Source organism: Camelina sativa, chromosome 4 (assembly GCF_030686135.1).
Source record: "Camelina sativa cultivar CO46 ecotype springtype chromosome 4, ASM3068613v1".
In the NCBI taxonomy this organism is placed as follows: Eukaryota; Viridiplantae; Streptophyta; class Magnoliopsida; order Brassicales; family Brassicaceae; genus Camelina; species Camelina sativa.
Window position 1 is genome coordinate 21,690,596 of NC_141883.1, and position 19,836 is coordinate 21,710,431.

The 19,836-nt window shown below is 36.9% G+C and overlaps 1 protein-coding gene and 1 long non-coding RNA gene across 2 annotated transcripts; both read right to left on the bottom strand.

The window, feature by feature from the left end:
- Positions 1 to 563: 563 nt before the first annotated feature.
- LOC147946065 (uncharacterized) lies at positions 564 to 12,366 on the bottom strand. Its single transcript, XM_087509478.1, has 3 exons — positions 12,202 to 12,366; positions 9,829 to 10,069; positions 564 to 697 (listed from the first exon to the last, which is right to left on the bottom strand). Exons 1-3 carry the CDS (start codon positions 12,364 to 12,366, stop codon positions 564 to 566), a joined length of 540 nt encoding a protein of 179 aa, XP_087365604.1.
- Positions 12,367 to 16,791: 4,425 nt separating this feature from the next.
- On the bottom strand, positions 16,792 to 17,319 carry LOC147946066 (uncharacterized). Its single transcript, XR_015596983.1, has 3 exons — positions 17,226 to 17,319; positions 17,029 to 17,106; positions 16,792 to 16,943 (listed from the first exon to the last, which is right to left on the bottom strand). It is a non-coding gene; the product is annotated as an uncharacterized LOC147946066 (long non-coding RNA).
- Positions 17,320 to 19,836: the final 2,517 nt, after the last annotated feature.

Below are 19,836 nucleotides of genomic sequence, written 5' to 3' on the forward strand. Positions count from 1 at the left end.
TGAGAGGCATGGGAGGCACATGTGAGGAGCTAAAAGAAGAATGAGAACAATGTAGAGTATAAATAGAGATGGAGTAGTATTGTAAACGGGATCCTGCGTGATCAACATTTGTGAGTTTGTTAGATCAGAGCTGCGTCTCTGTTCATGATGATAAGAGAGGAGAACTGTAACTCCAATCTTATCAGTTAGGGTTTGTAGTTTGTATTGGAGAATTGAGAAGAGATAAGAGAGAAGAGATCGTATCTTCAATCCTATCAGCAATTTGCGTATTTTGAACTGCATAAGCTCAAATTTGGCCATAGAGGATGCAGTAGCTTTTAAACACTTCATCGTGGATGAAGTCAGTCTCTCAAATTTGGCCATTTTTATGTAGTTGTTAAATAGCGAAATCAACTTTATATGTGTAAATAACGATAAAATCAAAGTTTCTCATTATAAATTTTTACACATTTACTAAACCAATATATATGGGAGAGATGATATGAAATATTAACATAAGAAACATGCATGCATAGTCCATAATAACAAGTCTTCGGTGACATTCGTTCTCTAATGCAGCTAGGTCACTGAAACAGGAGTGAAATATCCGTTCCAAAATCAGGGTCATCAGTAACATCAACGATGTTCGCATTTTTAGGAACCTTTGCTGGAGGAGGAGGGTTTACGTAATCCTCATTACCAAGTACTAGGTCTCCCCTGAAGAAACAGAGCATCTGTAGGAGTTACACGCTGTCACGGAATGTACCTAAAGGACTTCAGACGAAGCGGGAAGTGTCAAGTTGTCTTTGCCAGTACAACACCTTGAAAAAAGGTGTTCGTTGGAAGCTACATGCAAGTGGCTTGTTGAAGTCAACATAATGATGAGGTTTCTCCTATGACTCGCTGGACAAAAAGAGGTTCTTGAAGGACATGGAGCATAGGAAAATTGGTGAATAAAGACGAGTACTGTGAGGATTGTTGCTTCTATAAAAGAGAAGCAAACACATTCTTGTTTTGTTGCACTTTCGTAGAGAGAAAAGTGTTTGTTTAGATTTAAGCAATAGAAATCATATTGCTTAAGGGTTCCATTGGTGAGTGAATAAAGAGTGAGCATAGTTGTTGCTGTGCAGGTAAGGTTGGGAAGATTAGGATTGTTTTAGTGGCAAACCAGCTGTTGTGGTGTTGCATAAAACTGATCAAACAAGCTTGTAAGATAGTTGTTTGAGAAATTCTTAATAAAGCTCAGTTTACTGATTTCCTGGTGTTCTTGTATTAGTATTCAAGGTTCTAGTTATTTCAATTGGTATCAGAGCGGGAAACCGATCTGAGACTGTCGTCTCTACACATGTTAGATCCTAAGTTATGGAACCAAATACTGATGGTACGGGTACAAGTAAGAACATCATGTTGGATACTAAGAGATATGAGTATTGAAAATTTCGAATGACACAACTCATCAGAGGCCAAGGAGAAGATGCATGGACAGCTGTAGAAGAAGGCTGGGAACCTCCGTTTGATACAACAGAAGATGGAGTTAAAATCCCAAAACCTAAAGCCAGGTGGACGATTGACGAGAAGAATCTGTCAAAATTCAACGCAAGAGCCATGAATGCCATTTTCTCTTGTGTGGATGAAGATGAGTTCAAACTCATTCAAGGATGCAAGTCTGCAAAATAAGCCTGGGATATTCTCCAACAATCTCATGAAGGAACGTCAAGTGTTAAGAGAACGAGACTTGATATGTTAGCTACTCAGTTTGAGTGTCTGAAGATGACTCCAGATGAAACAATAGTGAAGTTTAGCTCAAAGCTCAGTGCCATAGCAAATGAAGCTGAAGTGCTTGGAAAGACCTACAAGGATCAAAAACTGGTGAAGAAACTGTTGAGGTGTCTTCCAGCCAAATTTGCTGCTCACAAGGCTGTAATGAGGGTAGTTGGGAACACTGAGTCATTGACTTTTGCTGAACTGGCCGGCTTACTAAAATCTGAAGAAATGGAAGCTGATGAAGACAAAGTCAAATCGTCTAAAAGCATTGCGTTTCAGGCCGATCAAAAATCTGATCAGTTTCAAGAAATCAAAGATAGCATCTCCCTGTTGGCCAGAAATTTTGATAAAGCTTTAAAAAAGGTTGAGAGAAACAACAACAAAGACACACGACGTTGGAGTAATACAGAAGGAGACAAACCAGGTGGTAGATCATCAAAACCAGATGCTGACTATTCTGGTAAGAGAAAGGAGATTCAATGCTATGAATGTGGAGGCTATGGTCATATCAAACCTGAATGTCATGTAACCAAACAGAATGAGTTGAAGTGTTTTGAGTGCAAAGGCATGGGACACACAAAGTTTGAATGTCCTAACAAAACCAAGTCAAAGGAGAAATCCTTGTTGAGCTTCAGTGACTCCGAGTCTGATGAGGAAGGGGAAGAACTGCTCAACTTTGTTGCTTTTACAGTCAGTGGAGATAATGTTCAGATAGGTGCTGAGTCTGATTCAGAGAGTGACGAAGAAATCAATCCCAAGGAGGAATACAGAATTCTGTATGACAGTTGGGTACATCTAAGCAAGGATAAGCTTAAGCTTATTCAAGAAAAGCTTACTCTGGAATCTAAACTTGAATCAGCCTATGAAGATGCAACGGTAAAGGTTAATCATACTCCACTCAAGGCTAATGATCAAACAACTAAAGGACTTCTTCAGAAACTGAGCAATCGTCAAGAAGAGTATTACAAAGAAAATAAAAGGGAAGAGCCACAATGCTTGAAAAGGAGTTGAATGAGAAACACAAGCAGATCAGGATGTTGAACAGTGGAACTAAGGATCTAGACAAGATTCTGTCCATGGGAAGAATAGATGCCACACAGAGAGGTCTAGGGTATCAAGGAAATACTGGAACCTCAAGTGATCTGACTGTTCAACCTGTGAACTTCGTGAGTGCCAATCACTTAGAAAAGGAAGCAGATATATCTACTAATTTGAAGAAAGAAATTTTGATGATAAAGAGATCAGAGAAAAGGCAGAATCATCCTTTGAAGGACTATCACAAGATGGTCATAAGGAGAAGAACTTATGGGTGTGATAACTGTGGTGGCAATCATCAAAGAAGACATTGTTACAGTTTCAGGAAAAGATCAATTTGTTGTGGAATCTCAATAAGTGTTACTTGGAGCCAGCGAAGTTTTGCTCTGTGTGGATCTCGAAAAAAGACTTGTACAGTGATCTATTTACAGAAATATCAAATTTCAACCTAATTAAGATGTATGAAGAGGATGATGAGATCTACACAAGATGCAATCTCAAGGCTCTCATTGCTGTTTCTGGAGAAGACTCAACCGAGAATATCAGCTTAAGCTGTAATCTAAGCCTGATAGAACTTGAAGAGGATGACGAAGAAGCCAATGTAGCATACACATCTATAGGTTCATCTGAAGTCAACTCTTGGTATTTTGATAGTGGATGCTCAAGACATATGACAGGAGATCAATCAGCATTAGAAGAATTTACACCTATTCTAGGTGCTAGGTGGAAAAGTCACTTTTGGTGATGGAGGAAAAGGTCAAATCAAAGGAAAAGGGATGATTGATATATCCAACCAACCTCAACTGGCGAATGTGTACTTTGTTGATGGACTTCGTGCAAATCTAATCAGCATAAGCCAGTTTATGTGATGATGGACTTAAAGTCACATTCACAAAAACGGAATGCGGTGCATATGATGAAAATGGAAACAAAGTTCTAGCTGGAGTTCATTCAGGAAACAACTGTTATATGTGGAAAGAGTCAGAGATGTGTCTATCCGCTACAGTCTCTAAACTTGATCTATGGCATCGACGGCTTGGTCACATCAACACTCAGAGTTTAGTCAAGATAGTGAAGGCTAACGTTGTCAGAGGTATACCAAAGCTCGATGGAAAATCTGATGCAGTCTGCGATGCTTGCAGTAAAGGAAAACAAATCAACACAAGAAAGTCGCTGATATTGGTTCAAAAAGGATTCTGGAGTTGATACACATGGATCTTATGGGGCCAGTACAAACTGAGAGTTTGAATGGAAAAAGGTACACCTTTGTACTTGTTGATGATTTTTCTAGATTCACTTGGGTCAAATTTTTAAGAGAAAAATCAGAAGCTGTTGAGAGCTTCAAGATACTGGCTCTACAACTTCAGACTGAAAAGGGACCTATAGTTCAAATCAGAAGTGACCACGGTGGTGAGTTCCAGAATGAAGAATTTGAGCAATTCTGCAACTCTCAAGGGATACGACATCAATACTCTGCACCAAGGACACCACAACAAAATGGGATTGTTGAAAGAAAGAACAGAACTCTCCAAGAAATGGCAAGAGCCATGATTCACGGTAACAATGTGTCACCAAGGTTTTGGGCTGAAGCGATAAACACTGCTTGTTACATCATCAATCGTGTCTATGTGAAACCAAACACCAACACCACTCCTTACGAAATCTGGAAAGGGAAAACTCCAAATATGTGCTACTTCCACACGTTTGGGTGCATCTGTTACATTTTGAATGATAAAGATCACCTGGGTAAGTTTGACTCAAGGAGTGATGAAGGTATTTTTCTAGGATATGCTACAAACAGTATGGCCTACAGGGTATACAACAAACGTCTCAAGAGGGTTGAAGAATCTGTTAATGTTGTGTTTGATGATAGATCACCTACTCAAAAATTCCCTGTAGCTCAGGATGATGAAGATCTGCCAACCCTTGATCTAGAGAAAGTCGAAAAGGATCAAGAAGAAGAAACAAGGGTTACTCAAGGATCAGCTGTGGATACAAGGTTAACACCTTTGCAAGTTCCTAAGAATCACTCAGAATCAGATGTGATTGGCAACCTAGGAGGTCAAAGACAAACAAGAGGAGTTCAGATCAGCTTCCGAGAAATGCTACAACACACTTGTTTTGTCTCAACTCTGGAACCATATGACATCTTTGCAGCCTTAGAAGATGAGTTTTGGTTTGCAGCTTGTCACGAAGAGATCAACCAGTTTGTTCAACATGGTGTGTGGGATCTGGTTCCAAGGCCTCCGCAAGTAAATGTTGTTGGTACAAAGTGGATTTTCAAGAACAAGATTGATGAGGAAGGAAATGTTACACGAAATCGAGCGCGACTCGTTGCTCAAGGATATTCACAAGTTGAAGGTGTTGATTTTGACGAAACATTTGCCCATGTAGCATGTCTTGAATCCATTCGTTTACTCCTTGGGATGGCATGTCTTCTGAACATCAAGATGTTTCAAATGGATGTGAAAAGTGATTTTCTAAATGGGATCATCCAAGAAGAAGTCTATGTTACTCAGCCAAAGGGTTTTGAAGACCCAAAATTTCCTGATCATGTGTATAAATTCAAGAAGGCTATGTATGGATTGAAGCAAGCACCAAGAGCTTGGTATGAACATCTCACTTTGTTTCTTCTTGAGAATGGGTTTCAGAGAGACAGTGTAGACAAGACTCTGTTCATCTACGAAGAAGGTTCGAACATCTTCTTTGTTGAAATCTATGTGGATGATATTGTGTTTGGAAGTACTAATCCAAAACTTGTGAAGGACTTTGTCAAAGAAATGACCAAGGAATTTGGGATGAGCATGGTTGGCGAGACGAACTACTTCCTGGGATTACAAATCAAACAAAGTGATAGTGGGATTCACATCTCTCAATCAACATATGCGAAGTGCTTGATTCAAAGATTTGGAATGCAAACGAGCAAGTCTGCCAGAACCCCTATGAGCTCAACAACAAAGCTCTCGAAGGACTCAACTAGTCAAAAGGTTGATGAAAAACTTTACAGAGCTATGATTGGCAGTCTTTTTTATCTCACGGCCACTCGACCAGATCTATGCTTCAGTGTGGGTGTGTGTGCTCGATATCAAGCTGATCCAAGGATGTCTCATCTGAATGCTGTCAAGAGGATCATCAAATATGTCAAGGGAACAACTGATCGAGGTTTGTACTACTCTAAGCAAACTAATTCAAATCTTGCAGGTTTTTGTGACTCCAATTGGGCTGGAAATCTTGATGATCGGCGAAGTACATCTAGAAGATGTTTCTTTCTTGGTAACAACCTCATCGCCTGGCACAACAAGAAGCAAAGCTGTGTGACTATGTCTACTGCAGAGTTTGAATACATTGCCATGGGTAGCTGCTGCAACTAGCTCATGTGGATGAAACAAATGTTGTCTGACTATGGTATTGTGTCCTTAACCCTTTTAGTCTATTGTGACAATGAAAGTGCTATCAATATATCAAAGAACCATGTTCAACACTCTCGCACTAAGCACATAGACATGAGGCATCACTTTATCCGTGAACTTGCTGAGAACAAGGTAATTGATATCTCTCATGTGTCCTCAGATAAACAACTTGCTGATATTTTTACCAAACCTTTGGATTTGAACACTTTCTCACATCTTCAAATTTCAATTGGGTTGTGTGATCTCTAATGTGTTTTTATGCTTGAGACTCATGTTGTAGGTTCCTTGTACAAGTTTGCACAGCTGCTTGTTCTCTTTATTTATGTATAATTAAAACCTCTTTTTGGCAAGTCTTTTCACAAAAACAGCTGCTCATCATGCTCTCCCTACAACGTTTCCAAAAAAGATGGATGAAGCAAAAAAAAAAACTCAAAAGTGTATTAGTCGGCAGAAAAAGGGTTGATGTTCTTTTCTCTTCTTCTGTGAATTCTAAAAAAACAAAGGGTACAACTCTGTATATATCAGTATCTATGTATTTTCTTCATTACATCAATCCATCACCCCCCCCTTGCCATGAATTTGGCTTCACATCATGAGGATCTGTTCCGGTTGAGTCTGATGAGTGTAGTCTAGTCTGTTGAGATCATTGAGTATGTTTTACATCTCTTTGAGCTAAGCAACTGCTATTTTTCCATCTACTAAAATCACAGCAGCTGTTCAACCCTTTACTTGAGAATTTGTCTGTTTGACTTCCGCCATAGGACTCAGGTGTGGTATCCTCATCCTCTTGTTTGTTTGTTGTATGTGTTATTTTGCCAGCCACTTATCATATATATATATATATATATATATATATATATATAGATATATATAAATAAAAAATAAAAAAACAAAAACAAAAAAAAAATTTGCTTTGTCTGAGGATGCCTTTGATGAGATTTCACATTTCTTCTTATCACAGTTTTTGTGTTAAACATTGATATCAAAGAATGTGTTTTTTTATCTCATTATGATGTGTGTGTAAGCATTGTTGCATTTGTGTGGGTTTTGGTTTTGTGTTTGGGCCCAGTTTGTCGGATTATCCTGAAAATCTTTTCATGCCCATGAATGTATCTCACTTATTTGTTAAAGTGTCGCAGGTGGTTATTTATATGGGAGATTGTCCTAAACCTAATTTACTTCTCCTTGTGTCGCTTTTGCTTTGTCTCTTTGTCGTCCACATAAACCTATTTTCACGATCAGATCTTGTCTTTTCTTTGCTCATGGACCACAACAAACCTTCTTCCTCGGATCTTAGCGTTGAAGACACCACTGCTACTGCTGAACTTCATTCTGTTGCGCCTGTTCCTCCTTCAGCAGTCCCTCCGCTAGTCCCTAAAACCGAACCTGGTGTCTCTCGCTCCAAGAAGACCAAGCGTCCACCTGCTTCTCTTCCTCCATCCAAGTGTTCGTGTACTCATGCATCCGGATCTAAAGGGAAGACTAAACCTTCGTCGGTTCCTACTCGCTGTCTGCCTCGCCGTGGTTCCACTCGCTCATCTCACACTGATCTTGAAGATGTCACTGATGTTTCAAACCATTCCAAGTCTGATCCTGCTACAGACGATGTTGTTGAGGTTCCCCCACCGACGTTTCTCTCTCGCTATGTTGCCAACCATCGCCTCACTGCCACTCGTGATCGCAACTACCCTGAACTGAAGCTCCCATCCGTCGACCCCTACTCATCTTAGTTCATCTCTGAAGTCTCCATGCGTCGCTTTCAGACAATCTCGGATCGCTCATTCAATGAGATGGGGTTTCTTGCTCCGGATGTTCCTCACGGTGGTGACGCTTACAAAATCTTATCAGATTTTGGACTCCTGCCCACGGTCATTGAAGTTGACTCTTTCGTTGGTAATATTGTGAAAAAGTTCTATGCGAATCTTGCTGAAGCTGAAACAGAAGGGATTGACATCCTCAAGGTCTTTGTTCATGGGTCCATGTATGAATTCTCTCTGTCTATCATCAATACCATGTATCAACTTCCCAATGAGCCCTACCCTCTGAATACGACTCAGATCCAAGTTCTTGACAGCCTTGATGACATTGTCACTTTCCTAATTGACGGTCGGATTCGAGCTTGGGATCTTCACAACAAAAAGGAGATGGGAGATACAATGGCCATGCTTCATAAGATTTTCTGCCAGAACTGGATGCCAACCATGAACCCAAGCTCTATGTCAGCTGAACGGTCTACACTTCTGTTCATGATTCTCAAAGGTCATCGGTTTAACTTTGGGAAGTTGATCTTTGATGAGATCTAAGCCTGCAGCTCTGTCATTGCGGATGCCTCTTCCAATGTTCGTCTCATCCTTCCAAATCTCATCGATCAGCTCTTGCGCTTCCAACGCATTGTTCATGCTCTCTCCGGTGATGTTACCTCTGCTGCACCTGCTAAGTTTTCAAGATTGAACCGAAGGAGCTTTTGTCTTCTCAGGCTCCACTCACGCTTCTGTCGGACATTCGCCACTTGCTTGACTTCACCAAACTCATGATGGAACGTCTTGCAGGTAAGTCTCTCTCCTCATTCACTCTCTCTGATCATTTCTCATTAGTTTTTATATGAGTCTGTGCACTCAAGCAGGGGGAGATTACCTTGATATCGTTTACTCTGAGGGTGAGGGTGATCCAGAAGGTGAGGAAGACGGTGACGAAACCGAGAGTGACTGAACAAGTTCGTGTATGCTCGTATGTAAGGGGAGTAATATAAGTAGGAGTTTGACTTAGTGATTGTTTTTAGTCTGAAACTCTCTGACGTTTATGTATTGCATCTACGATTGCAAAACTCTTCTCTTTTTAGTTCTACTCGGCTATGTATTAAACCTTTGAACCTTTTGCTGCTCCGAAGTATTTCAATTATCTTAATGCTACTTGGTTCAGTTTTCCTTTTGCTTTTTTGTTATGCATCACTAACTTGTTACAGGAAGCTTGAGGCACACACTCAGATAAAAAGGGGGAGATTGAAGAAACAGAGCATCTGTAGGAGTTACACGCTGTCACAGAATGTACCTCAAGGACTTCAGACGAAGCGGGAAGTGTCAAGTTGTCTCTGCCATCACAACACCTTGAAGACAATGTGATGCATCGAGCGTGGAGATGTTGAGCATGGGTGAAAATGATGTCAGGCTAAAAAGGTGTTCGTTGGAAGTTACAGGAAAGTGGCTTGTTGAAGTCAATATAATGATGAGGTTTCTCCTATGACTCGCTGGACAAAGAGAGGTTCTTGAAAGACATGGAGCATAGGAGGATTTGGTGGATAAAGAAGAGCATTGTGAGGATTGTTGCTTCTATAAAAGAGAAGGAAACACATTCTTGTTCTGTGGCACTTTCGCAGAGAGAAAAGTGTCTGTTTATATTTAAGCAAGAGAAATCATATTGCTTAAGGGTTCCATTGGTGAGTGAATAAAGAGTGAGCATAGTTGTTGTTGTGCAGGTAAAGTTGGGTAGATTACGATTGTTTCAGTGGTAAACAAGCTGTTGTGGTGTTGCATAAATTGATCAAACAAGCTTGTAAAATAGTTGTTTGAAAAAATTCTTAATAAAGCTTAGTTTACTGATTTCCTCGTGTACTTGTATTAATATTCAAGGTTCTAGTTATTTCATCCCCTTTTGAAGATAGGATCTTTTCCAAGACCTAGGTCAGGCCAAAGCCACTCGGTAAACACAGAATGGTGCATGGGTATTGACCTGTTTGAAGGAGACTGTGAGATGAGAAGATTGAAACCCTTTTCAACCAGACCATGAAGAAACATGTGCAATGAAATGTTCTCTGTAATATCTCCAATGATTATCATCAAATTTGTCCGATGATTATTCATAACCCAGGAAAGTAAGCTATCACAATTATCATCAAATTTGTCCGATGATTATTCATAACCCATGTCAAATTTGTTTGATTTTAGACCAACAATGATGTGAGCACGGGATCAAATACGCGTCCAGGACCGCTCGAGCTGCACTCGGACACCTCTCGGACGCTTGGAGAATCGGTACTAGCATCCAACAGCTAGCGTAGGTGGCAAGTATGTGACCCAGAACAACAATATGGCATCTTTCAGTCCCCAAGGATCATCAAGGAGGAGCAAGACAAGGTCATCTAATGGGCAGTTCCAGGCCAAGCTCCAACCTTTACACCAATGGCTCATGGCTAACATCACTAATGAAGAACCTTGGGTGTGACCAGCTTTGGGAAGCTTGATTTGTGTGTCTTCACCATCACGCTAGTGTGAAGACACCCCTAAGTCATGAGAAGGAGTTGTACTCTTTTTCCTACTTCGGGTTTGTCCGAATGAGTTTACCGAAGGGGTTTTGACGAGGCAGCGAACTCTAGTGCATCTCCACTTCGTTCCCGCTTGGCCCATGACTTGGAAAATTACATTAACATGATAATGGTCCAAGGAAGTGAAGATCCTATCACCCACGACCAGCCAATGACGTGGCAATCCTATCCCCTTCCTTCCTTCCTTCCTTTTATTTCCTTTGAACTTTCTTATGACCGTTGGATGGTCTTTGCTTTTGATTTACTTTTGCTTTTACTTTATGTCCAAGTGTATGGTTCAAATTAGGCCTGCGAATTTAAACTGAACCAATTTGTCTGAACCGAACCGAACCGAACCGAAATTTGGACAAATCGGTTCGGTTTCTATTAATTATGTAAATCGATTGGAAAGATTTAATTTAAATTTGGTTAACCGAAATTTTCGGTTCGGTTAACCGGAAAAAAAAAACCCTAATGTAATTTTCCTAGTAAGTTTGTCGATGCCTCTTCTTCGATTCTTCTTCGACTTTTCTGCTTTTTCTTCAGTTCACCATCTTCGATTTATTATCATCATGTCTTTTTCTTCGATTCATCATCATCATCTGTCTTTCTTCGATTCATCATCATCATCATTTTCCTCTTTTTATTTATTCTTCTTCTGATTCGATATATTATCATCATCTTCATGATCCTCTTCTTCTTTGTTTACCATTCTCTTCTTGATTCATCATCTTCTTCTTCTCCTTCCTTCTCCTTCGATTTCTACACCACAAAATCTTCCTTCTTCTTCGACTTCGACACCACAAGATCTCGCCGCCATTGTCTCCACTCGTGGGGAGGGTTTCTCCTTCTCTCGAGAGAAAACTTTTTTTGTGTGTTATTGGGCTATTTTTTACAAGCCCAATTTTGAAAAACACATATTTGACCCAAAACAATTGAACCAAAATAACCGAGTGGCAAAAACCAAAAGAACCGTACCCGAACCGAAATCTTAGTCGGTTTGATTCAGAACAGCTTTTGATTTCCAAACAAACCGAAAAACCGAGTAACCGAATCATGGCCGCGCGTCTAGGGTTTAAGTGTTCCCTTATGTAAGCCTACCTATATAAAGGCCTAAACCCTCATTTGTAAAAGTCAGACTTGAATATTGAATTAAATTTCCCAAAGAGAGAATCTTTGTTTCTTGTCTCACCTCTCTCCTTAGCCGACATAGCTCTTGAGAAACCCTAGAAGATCAACAGAACTTCTAGTCCGACCGTATCACTAGCCGAGCCATCTCTCGTGTGTCGTCGCATCGATGCACCCTTCCGTCCGCTGCGTCCGTCATCCATCCGTACGCAGCATCTCATCCGTCCATTTCTTCGAGAACCGATCGGGTCGAATTTCTTACCGAGACGTTCTCCCATCCGTCCATCCTTCCCGGAGATTGCCGAGTCGAGTTATTCTTCGGCTAATCTCGTCCCGCTTATGTCCATATCTTTCGGAGATCGCCGAGTCGAGTTTATCATCGGTCGATTTCCTCCATCCCATAAAACCTTGAAGAGAGCCGACTAGTTCGAAGTTTGTACGTCGATCTGCAACCGCAGATCCGCGTCCAACCATCCGCAACGACTGTTCGACCGTCCGCAGCGTTCGTCTGTCCGTCCGTAGCGATCATTCATCTAACGACGTAGAACTCCGTCCGAACCTTTAGGCCGTCCGGCGCTCACATCAAACAAGGTACTTCTTTATATCACCAAAAGCAATGATTGACACCTCACCCTTAAAACACGCAGACTTGAGGGCGTTTCGAATGTTGTTCGTGGCATCAACAACATTGAGACCATCAGGGAGCGGACAATCCTCAATGTCCCAGAAGACGCATGTCTTAGCCACTGCCATATTTTTTGCCAAAACAAAACAAACATCACATCGTATGATCATGTTACTATGAAAATCGATCAGATAAACTTGATTATATCCATTAATTTTGTATGACATTGATTATATCCGCTTGTTTACTTATTACAAAATCGATATGATGAAACTCAGAACCGACTTATTCAGACTAATCACAAATTCACTTCAAATCCCAGCAAAAATATCCAGATCTACACAGTTGACCAAGAAACACACAACCTCAACAAAATATTTTGAGGAAGTGATAGATAGTGATCATACCGGTGTAATCATCGTAGGAATTCATGTTTTTGACGGACTGATCGAATCTTTTTTTTTAGAGACTGTTGATGATGTGATGCTGCAGCTGAGAGAGACTTACACCATCAAGGTTTTTCCCCAAATTATAATTTAATTAGATAACTTTATTATATTAACATTCATAATCATAATTTAGACTATTAATAAATTTATTATATTTACAATTTAATTTAGCTAGATAGTTAAAAAAATCTAGTATGTTAAGAATGGATAGTGATTATCCATTTGTTTCACTTATCCCTCACTTACTTACTCCCCAAGTAATTAGAGTTTATCTTCTTATCTCATGTATGACTTATCTATGTGTTTGTTGGTTCATTGTAATATAAAACAAAAGTTAGACAGTGAAGTAATAGAAGTTCATTGTTTTAACTCTCTCCTCCTGTCCATATGGCACAAGAGTGTTTAAGGGTGTTTTATGTGTTGAAGATTATTTCTAACTCTTAATCTTTATATTTTTTATTATTATTTAAATAAATAAATTAAAAAGGTCATAACCACGATGTTGTTTTGGTTCACAAATATGGATAGGCCTGGGAGTTTGGATATCAAATCGGATTCGGTTTGGATTTTTTGGATATTGACTCTTAAGGTTTTATTTACATAATTTTTAATCTTATTGTACCCAAATAACCATACTAATGAAGTATTTAAAACAACAAAAAATAAAAGATAGAAATGAAACAAATGACAAGATTACCATATAAATACATAAAAGATATGCAGCATATCTATCGGAATATCAAATTATTTCTTATATATTCGGTTATATTCGGATATTTATTGGATATCGGTTTGGATTGGATAATATCTGATATCCAAAATAATGAAACCAAAAACTAATAGATTATTTCCTTAATTTTGGTTCGGTTATAATCCGCTTAATTCGGCTCAGATACGGTTCGAATTGTCGGATACGGATTTTATGTCCACTCCTAAATATGGATATGTTATGCTAAACTGAAAAATAAAAAATAGAAAAATAAACGCAAAGATTATTTATGTGGTCGGGAAATCTTTAACTAATTTGCAGTTAATTAAAGTCTTTGATTCATTTGTTTAACCAGCATTAGACTCTTTGTATATACTATAATTTTACATTTTTAATCTCTTGCAAATACTGGACATCGCCATAACCGCGCATAACGATTCCCCCGTGTACCCAAGATTTCGCAGCGAATTTTTGATATTAGTGAAACGATAAGACGGTATACAATAGGTAGGATCGGAACATTGGTATTTTCAAAGTCCCACATAATAATTGTCTTGGGACTCTTGTAATCTGAAAGAGAAAACCCCTTCAAAAATAGATATGTGATTAGTAAACTGAAGTCTCTAATTGAAAAAAATAGAAAAGACTACATTTATATATAACTAGAATTTGTACCCGCGTACGCGCGGGATTTTAATTTAAAATATTTCTTATCAATAAAAATTGTTGATTTTAAATATAATCATTTCAATTTTTGAGTATAAATCTATATAAATACTAAACTTACTTTACTTAGTGATATACAACATATATATTTTTAAAGATAATATTTCTTTGTTATATCTATTTGCGATTTTACGTGGGATTTTAGTTAAAAATTTTATCAATAAGAATCATTGAATGTGAATATAATTTGAAGATTAAAAGATAAATATATATAAATCCTGTATTTATTTTACTAATCTATATATAACATATATTGTCTAGTGTCGCAATAATAGTGTCGACAATCTTCTGACCTTTTATCTTTAAAATAGTTCATTCCATATTCACAATTTTAAAAGTTCTAACGTCAATGTCGATCGTTGACCTAATTATAGAGACTATTTAAACATATCAATATCCTACATTAAATGCGAATATACAAAATTTCATGAACAGTTTTAATGCTATGTTGCTACAATGAGGTTGTCCAAATGCATTATCTGCCATAATAGAATTTCCGACTAAGTCAAGAATGCTTAAATAATGAAACGTTTAAACCCCACAATGAATATCTATTCACTAATCCAAGTTACATATTTTTCTAAAATTTCATATGTTATTTGCATATGTTAATTTTGTGATGCAACCCCAGCTTCGTTTTCTCAAAAAAAATCATAGTGTACTTTAAATATGTTGTTTTTGCCAATGTTTTGGCTTAAAAGCATTTGATAATATATCTATATATATATATATATATATTTAAAGTACACTATGTTGGCAAAAACAACATATATATATATATTATATTTGTTATATATGTTTTAAATCATGTTATAAAATTGTAGCTCCAGTTGATAATATACTTTACACAAATCACATGCCACTTTTTGTAACGGCTTACATATCATTTTTTCTATATTTCCTAACCATTGATTTTGTTTTTTTAGATAGATTATTTTTTCAAAATTCTTTTTCATAGTTTTCCCAAAAACAAAAAGTGTGCCTTTTACAATGTCTTTGTTTTAGATCAAAACTTTTAAGTTAAGTTAAGCTAAGTAATTAATTTTTTCTTTCTTATAAGTAAAATTTAATAATAAATCTTTATGATATATGTTTCTTAGAAATTAATGTTTCACTTCAATTTTATTTTTCTGTTTAGATATTTATAAATACAATTACACCACCATGCATTAAAATCTTATTTACATTCTAAAACTCATTAACCCATTCTAAATTTTAGAATATAATCATTTTTTGGTTATAATTTTAATAATAACATTATTACTAAAACAAATTTATAGTATTATTTTTACTGTTTTACTATTTTCATTTATTTTATTTAATTCATTTTTAGATAGTTATTATTTTATTATTTACTAAAAATTATATTATTGTTTATATTATTTTAAAATTTAATTAATTTTAGTTAATTTATTTTTTATTTATTTTTATTATTATTAATTAAAAGTAATAAATATGTAATACTAAAAATAGTATTTTTTATGCAAAAAAAATGATTAGGTGGATGTTGTGGAGGAAGAAGAAATGAGTAAAGTTAACTTTATATATATAGATTAAGAAATAGAGATACCTTGAAGAAAAAGGGCTTACGTCGCATATACGAAGATGACGTTATTATGTCATTCAATTGTTTCTTCTCTATAGAGGCATCTAGTCAATTTAATTTCTTAGTTAATAAAAACAATAAAATTATTTGATAAAAGAAAAATGAAAAAAATATATATATAAGAATCTTACCGGAAGCAAATTGCTTCGCACGATTAAGACAATATTTAAAGCATCCTCGTGTCGTGTGAAGAAGAAGATTCTGGTGGAGAAATAAGATCAGTCCAAAACTTCGAAATGGAACTTGGATCAACAACTTGGATGAACTTGGACAAGCCTTTCTTTCAGTTTCGTTAACCCAAAAGCTTTCCCGGTAATCCTTCGGCCGCTTGTCCTCGAATAAGTTAGCAAAATACGCTAGTTTGATTCATTCCTCGATCCAGCCCCCGCGATACACATGTGCAACAAGTACATTTGCACAAGGACCATTAAATTAAAACCATTTTGTAATTTTTTCATTATATATATATATTTAATTATGCTAAATTTATACCTAAAAACCTCTCAAATTTATATTTTAAGTTTAATTTTGAGGTTCAAACTTAATAAACAAATGAATAAACTCCAATGAAATACAAAACTCAATGTATTTTACTTTTTTTTTTTTGACATATTTTACTTTCTTTTATCTTATAATTTGGTAAAAAATTAGTTTTTTTTTGTAGTTACACCGGATCATTCCATTGAATGAACTGGCCCTGCCTCGAACGAATCAGAAGAGGGAGATGGAGATGAGCTCAGTGGTGGATCTACAGTGTAAGTAGGTAGGACACGTGCCCCACATTTAGGGATGTTGTGGTGGGTAACAAAACCCAGTCCAGCCCGAATCCGAAAAAAGTCCACCCAGAAAAAGCCCGATCTCATAAAACCTGAATGGGTATTAGGTCTTGTGGGTAAACCTGAACGGGTTTTTAGTTTTGTGGGTAAACCCATGGGTACCCGATTTTTTTTGTCTTATATGATGTATTTTGCATTTTGCATTATGAATTTTTGTGTCTTTAGCTTTTTGGTACCAAATATGATTTATATTATGTATTTTGTTTATTTTATTATATCTATGACAATTTTCAAAAATTTATAATTTTATATCATATAGATAAAGTATACCAAATATATTTAAGAGTTTTGTTAACCTAGATAAATATAAAAACCAAAATCAAAGTCACAAAAATTTCTCATTCTTCCTCCTATGGTTCTTCCAAAACCTGATCAGAATCTAAACAACAACAAAACAATGGAATTTCAGTCAAAATTTCATAATTACATCTTTATTCTTAAGTAACAATCTTAATTTTTTTTACCTTGGTCTCATACTCCTGAGCTACTAGTCACAGATGTGGTACCTTCAACCTCATCATCAAAGTTGTCTTTAATGTCACCTGTAATTAAAAAATATAAATTCTTACCTTCAACCTCATCATCAAAGTTGTCAACCAAGCAAGAGAAGTTACTTATGAATTGAAAAAATATGGATTCTTACCTTCTAACTCAGCATAACCACGTAACCAGTTTCTAGTACATAACAAGGCTTGAACATTTCTTGGAAGGAGACGGTTCCGGTAAGGAGTCAGTACCCGACCTCCAATGCTAAATGATGACTCTGCTGCTACTGTGGTGATTGGAATACTGAGCACATCACAAGCTAGAGAAGCCAAATCACCATAGTGTTGCCCACTGCCTTTCCAATAACTCAAAACATCGATGTCAGTGAAAGACTTCAAATCTAGCCTTGGATCATCCAAATAATTTTCCAAATTTGTTTTTGTGTTGTCAGAACCAGGTTGTATGCTCCTCTCAAGCTCTAAGATATCTTGTATAAAAGAGATATGAGGATGTGTAAAGATATCATGTGTCATTAAGATATAGGGTATAAAAACTAAATGGAGAAAAATACTTACAAAATTTGGATCATCTTCTAGTGGTGATTCATTAAGAATATCAAGTGGAGTTTGTGTTGATGAGAAAGAGGTAGAAGTCCAAGCCTTTTCCCTGTGTTCATTATAAAGGTCCTTCAAGTTCTGCACAACAACTTCGACCTTTTCTTCAGAAGTACTCGGATCCAGTTTGTGAAAAGCTGATTGAAGAATTTGCACCTTTAACCTTGGATCTAAAATAGCTCCCATAGCTAGAATGATACTATACTGATCCCAATACTTATCAAACTTCAACTGCATCATTTTGTCCATCTCTTCCACTCTCAAATCACCACAATCTGCATAGTCTTTCAAAAGACGCTCAATTTTCCACACTTGTAGAAAATACACATTAGCAGTAGGGTATTTGACCCCTGAGAAATAAGTAGTGATGGTACTGAATGGCTTCAAGATTTCACAAATTTTCTCTCCTCGATCCCACTCATCTTCAGAAGGCAAGTTTTGTAGTTTCTGTCACATTCTTTCAAACTACTAAATGCCTTACGGAACTTTAAAGCTCTAGCAAGCATATCATATGTCGAATTCCAGCGTGAATCAACATCTAGAGATAATCCAGCACCACCTCTTATCCCAACACTCTCAACACATGCTGCAAATTCTTCTCTCCTAGAAGTAGATGCTTTGACAAACCTAACACTCTCTCTAATATTTTTCAAAAGATCAGCAGCTACATCTAAACCATCTTTCACAATAAGATTCAACACATGAGTGCAGCATCTGACATGAAAAAACTTCCCTTCGCATAACAATCCATTACCACTAATCATTTGAAGACGATGCTTAAGGATCTTCTGCATACTATCATTATTCGTAGCATTATCCAAAGTCAAAGAGAAAATCTTCTTCTCTAAACCCCACTCCTTCAAGCAACAAAGAATTTTAGTAGCTAATTCTTCACCTGTATGAGGAGGTTTCATCTCACAGAATGCTAGAATCTTGTTGTTTAAGTTCCAATCATCATCAACATAATGAGCAGTCAAACAAATATACCCTGTGAGAGTGCCACGAGCTGTCCACAAATCTGCTGTACAACATACTCTTCTTTTAAATTCTGCAAAAACCTTTTTCAGCTTTTCTTTTTCCAATTCATATCTCTTAAACACATCATTCCCAGCAGTTTGTCTACATATAGGCTGACAGTTTGGATTCAAGTACTGATCTCTAGCTCTCACTTTCTCATATTCAACATACCGGAAAGGCAAATCATGGTATACTATAATTTCACAAACCATATCACGATCTACTTTGTGATCATAGTGACTTTTTGCATTCAGCCCTGAAGGTCTCTTGGGACAAATTTCTAAATGATGCTTTAATGATGATGTTCCCTGACTAATTTCAGTGAGTAGCTTCTTATTACAGTGAACGCAACGACCTCTCTTTTTTCCATATGGTCCTACTCCTACTGGTTTATACTCTTTCCAAACAGAAGACTTTAATCGTTTGTTAGAATCAAATATCGTAGGATCTGTATCAGTAGGCTGTGTTTCACTTGCTCCTTCAGCATCATACTCCACATCCACTTCCATGTATTCATTCTCTGCATTTAAAGCCGCCATTGTTTCTAATGTTTGAGAATCCATCCTAAAATAAAACCATATAAAAAACAAACAAGAATAATGTCATATTGTCATTCTCAGACCTCATAACTCATCTCTACAAACACAAAAAATAACATTCAACAATCTAAGCACAACCGATATGTGCCTTTGTTTATGTTATAATCTCAATCTCAATCACATTGTCAACCAAAATACATGCAACGGCAACAAATAAATCACACATGCAACGGCAACAAATCAAAACAATGTTTAATATAGGCAAAAATTACTACTACTTCACAGAACAATTTTCAAAAAACAAAAGTGATTATGTCAGAACAATTTTTCTTCTAAGTTAGAATTTCTCACCACAGCATCAACGAGCGCAAATATCTCCACACACCCAAAAAAAACCTAATTTGTGATTGATGGATCGATCTAAGAGAAACAAATCCAAGAAACGCAAATCTAATCTGGATATAGAAGCAAATCTAAAGCAGAACAAAACAATGAAATGAAAACAGACAAAAGTCAAAATAAGTTGCTCAGATTCGTAAGAACATCCGCCATTAGTTTACACAGCAACCAAACACAAAGAAGAAAGAAGGGAAAAAATAAAAATAAAAACACTAAA

Excerpts from the sequence above, each read along its gene's own strand:
- LOC147946065 (XM_087509478.1), bottom strand. The coding sequence starts at position 12,366 with ATGGCAGTGGCTAAGACATGCGTCTTCTGGGACATTGAGGATTGTCCG. Across the intron at positions 10,070-12,201 it reads GTGATATAAAGAAGTACCTT|TGTGATAGCTTACTTTCCTG; the intron begins GTTTGATGTGAG and ends TTTGATGATAAT. Across the intron at positions 698-9,828 it reads TCCTATCTTCAAAAGGGGAT|GGGGAGACCTAGTACTTGGT; the intron begins GAAATAACTAGA and ends TCTGTTTCTTCA.